Source organism: Arctopsyche grandis, chromosome 12, assembly GCF_051622035.1.
Source record: "Arctopsyche grandis isolate Sample6627 chromosome 12, ASM5162203v2, whole genome shotgun sequence".
Taxonomy (NCBI): domain Eukaryota; kingdom Metazoa; phylum Arthropoda; class Insecta; order Trichoptera; family Hydropsychidae; genus Arctopsyche; species Arctopsyche grandis.
Window position 1 is genome coordinate 15,068,331 of NC_135366.1, and position 4,075 is coordinate 15,072,405.

At 44.7% G+C, this 4,075-nt stretch overlaps 1 protein-coding gene across 1 annotated transcript; it reads right to left on the reverse strand.

The window, feature by feature from the left end:
* Positions 1-702: 702 nt before the first annotated feature.
* kek1 (leucine-rich repeat, immunoglobulin-like domain-containing kekkon 1 protein) lies at positions 703-3,558 on the reverse strand. The gene has a single exon (XM_077442202.1). The coding sequence runs from the start codon at positions 3,297-3,299 to the stop codon at positions 1,260-1,262; it is 2,040 nt and encodes a 679-aa protein (XP_077298328.1). The 5' UTR covers positions 3,300-3,558; the 3' UTR covers positions 703-1,259.
* Between the last annotated feature and the right edge of the window lie 517 nt (positions 3,559-4,075).

Consider the following 4,075-nt stretch of genomic DNA (forward strand, 5'->3'; position numbering starts at 1 on the left):
TGAAGATCGTCGATTTTCCTGAAAATTCCTAGTTATATAAGTTGTGTGTGAATTTTAGTTCATTCGGTTTGTGTGAAAAACATAGAAATTACCAGACTTGAGGTCGGAAAGTATCCGCTAATGTTATTTGAATACGATTTTGTGAGTTGATATAAAAATGTCGGTCCGACGTGATTGATGTGAGGCGGTTGGGGGTGTGATGTCACCCGTCCACCCCACTGTGCCACCCCGTCGAAAGACCCAACCACCCACTCACTAAACGGACAGTTCATGCATTATTTTTGCTTTAATGTCCGGTCATTTTTCATTACAGCTATCGATCATAATTTTCCCCTGCTCGCAGCCCCGCGCTTTGCCACCCCTGCGTTTGCATTTATGATTGCTATACATACAACAACAACAAAATAGACCTATTAACCAGAGTGTGATAAGCTTAGAAAATTACATATCAGTAGTTTATGTATATGAGTGTGTGTGCGTGTGAAAATAAAAAAATAAAACAAACATATTTACTTTTTTGTTCATAATAAAACATTTATTTTGATATTTCTCTCCTCATACAAACACTCATCATTTTTAACGGAGAAATATATAATATATACAGAAACGACTTTTTTTTTTGGAACATCATATCGTCGTTATATCATGGTACTTTTTTATTTTATTTTAAACTTTATATAAATAATATTATTATTTGGCGACCATATCATTTAAATTGTTTAATACGTAAATAAATTAAATAATCCGATATATTTATTTACATTCTCCAAGCATTCATATACGAAATTTACTATCAGTCGTTTGCGTAAACACTTTTACAAGTTTACGGCTGTACCCTAATATTTATCCATTATGAGACATCATTCTTTTTATTTACACAAATTACATAGGTAACTAGCTAGAGGTGTTTTTTTTTTATTTTTTCTAATCGAAAACAAAAAAAAAAGATTATTTACGTACAGAAGACGGGTCCAGTCGACTCCACTGCGAGGCCGACCGCCCCGTCGGGGGGTATATCACACGTATAATTATTGTTAAACATTCTAAGTCTTTATAGGACCCACGATTGAGACCTAAACTTCACAAAAATAAAGCACTGAATTCACCCGTCGCACCATCACACTATTCACACTCGAGATGTTCACGTAACATCAATACTGGCATACAAATCGCTCACGAGACCCAAAACTTTTTCCAAACGAAAATATAATACTTTTTCAGTGTTTTTGATATTATTTTTTGGTCTCTAACTTTTAAACTTACACGTCAGTCCCGCAACCTTCTTGGTAGCCTTCATCTGGTGAACTCCTACTGTTGGCGAGCGCCCTCTTGAGCGCTGTGACCGGCGGCAAGACCGGAACTCCACTCCTCTGCCAAACGCGCAACGTCTTCGCAGGTTGCTGAGGGTTCTTTTGGTCCACCGAGGACATCATCGGTAATCCATAATCCGGTGGGTATCCATTGTGAGCCGCGTGCGTGCGAGGAAATGTTCTACTCGCGTATCCCAACTCTTCCTGTGATCCGTCTACGCTTCCGTTACCAATAATCGGCGTTTTATCATCGTAATGGTATCCTTGATTCGCAACGTTGCCCACTCGACCTAGATACATTTCAGACGAGGCGTCCCTCAAGGCAGACTGCTCCCAGAGTCCCGAAGGGTACAGCGAATCGCAAGCTTCCCGGCTGTACTCTCCGCTTCCGGGACGTGGAAGTACTGGAACAGGCTCGCCGGGCAAAGCAGCCAACTCGCCACTGCCCAAAACTTTAGTATCGTTGATCAGATCTGGATTGTTGCCATTGGAGGTCGTCGGAGATACGAATCCGTGTCCTGTGTTAACGATGCTTCCGTGTCCGTCGTAGTGGTTCGTCGTATAAGGCATGTCGGTCAAACGAGGCGGCTTTTGCACAGGATTGCAAAATTTCAGATCGTTCGGTGTTCGCCTTTCAGCAAAAGGTGGTACTTCAGCAGTCGGTGAAGGAGATGCTGCTTTGACGCTCATTGTAGGAGCTGTTCCGTTTACAGTAGTCACGACTTCTAACTGTCCGGGAGTTTTGCTCTCAGAAAAGGATATGCGACGAAGTCGCATTAGCATTACCATTATAATAAAACATATAATCAAGATGACTACAAACAATGTAACACTCAATCCTAAAATTTGACCGCTGCCTAAGGTTGCCATACCAGCTGTACGCATAGAAACATGCAAAGTGAAGTTTGCTTCAGCGTTTCCAGCTTTGTTTTCAGCGACGCAGTAAAATTCGCTTGAATCCGTCTCTTGAGCATTGGTCAAAACTAGCATAGACTTCTTCTCAAATTTACCCTCCTCAAATATGAACACTTTCTGGTACGGACTGAAGACTGTGTTGTTGGATAGAGGACGCCCATTCCAGTACCAATTTATAGCTGCAGGCGGAACTGCATCAGCGCGACACGTCACAGTTGCATTCTCACCTGTAGTCGCCTCGACATACCGATTCACCGGTAGAATCTCAGGCTTGCAGGCGAAATCATCCACATGCAACTCGGCAAAAGTGCGATCTATAGTACGAGCAGGTCCAGCAGCGCACACGGGAGACACCGAATACGGAATATTATAGTCGGCAAGCCACATTCTAGCCGAGCGCAATCTGCAATCGCAAACCCACGGATTATCATGCAGCTCAACTCCATGCAGTTTGCTCAAAGTTTCTACGGTGCGTGGCCTCAATTCGGTCAACTGATTGTGATTCAACTTCAACAGCTCTAGAAGCGCAACGCCTTCAAACGCTTTAGGCGCTATAGACTGCACCTGACAGTGAGACAGATCCAACTTGACCAAATTGGGTACAGTTTGAAAGGCATGCCCGTCTATCTTTTGAATAGGATTATACGCGAGGGTCAGGTCTCGCAGAAAGGGCACGTCTTGGAAGGTCGTAGAGGGTACGCTCGTCAGAAGATTATTCGACAAGTCCAATTCGATCAAGTTAGTCAAACCCTTGAAAGCTTCGTCGTCTATCTGGCCCAAGCGACAATGGCGCAAATAGACCTTCTGCAAGTTGAGGAGTCCAGCACGCACGAAAGACTCTCTGGGAAGAATTTGGAGATTGTTGTTCGACATATCCAACACCTGCGTCTCTGGGTCGATGAGCTCGGGTAGAGTTATCAAAGCCCTGTCCACACACTCCACAGATTGTTTACCACCCTTCCACTTGCAGGCACAGACGGTCGGGCAGGACCCGGCGAGGGCTCGTCCTACGCCCTCAGCATCCCCGGATAACATTAGTAAGGCGGCCGCCACCACGGCCACCGTGGCGTACATAGTGCCAGCGACTTTCGGGACTATCTGTGCATAATACACTTTGGTGTTCACATTCACGAAAAAAAATCACATCTATAAAACAGTCCACTTTTGTATTTAAATTTCGATATTTTGTTGTTATGTGGGTTTTAAGGCTAACTTTTAGAGTTCACTGTGTGGTTGAGTTCGTGTCATCACTGTGTGTTTTTGAGATAGCGAGTGTTTGAGATGTTCGCGACGAGTGGCGAAAAGCGTGCACTCTCGATGACGTTAGCGCGTCGACTGCGCTCGTAGGGGAGCTCTCTGTTGGGCGCATGCGCTTTGAATTTTCCGAGCCAATGGGCGCGCGCGCGACTCACCGTTTGGGAGTCACCGGTCCACGATCTCTCCCCCTCCTCCTCTTGTCCTCGGCTTCTGTCGAGTTCCGTCTCTTATTGAGGTATTCGTGCGTTGCACGTTTTTACCTGCCCGTGGCTCCAAGTACACGCAGTTTCATTCATGAAACTCGGACCCTCGCACGTTTCGCAGACAAAAACTCACCTGTGTGCGTACGACGTGTTGTGTATTGTCGTATCTCATGTGCGAAGCGAAACTAGCGTGTGCACGTGAGATCGTATCCACCGTCGGAGTTGCCTATTTCGAACATTACTTTTTTAATAATGAAATATTAAGTCTACCGGAAAGTTATATGCGATAGTGTGACGCTAAGTTTGAACGTGGTTGTTCGAAACGTTTTATCGTTGTGCTCTTCTACGTATGTATGGAGTGGTATCACCCTGATGGTTTCCATGGGTTTC

Bases quoted from the DNA above. Each gene is read 5' to 3' on its own strand.
- kek1 (XM_077442202.1), bottom strand. From the start codon at position 3,299: ATGTACGCCACGGTGGCCGTGGTGGCGGCCGCCTTACTAATGTTATCC.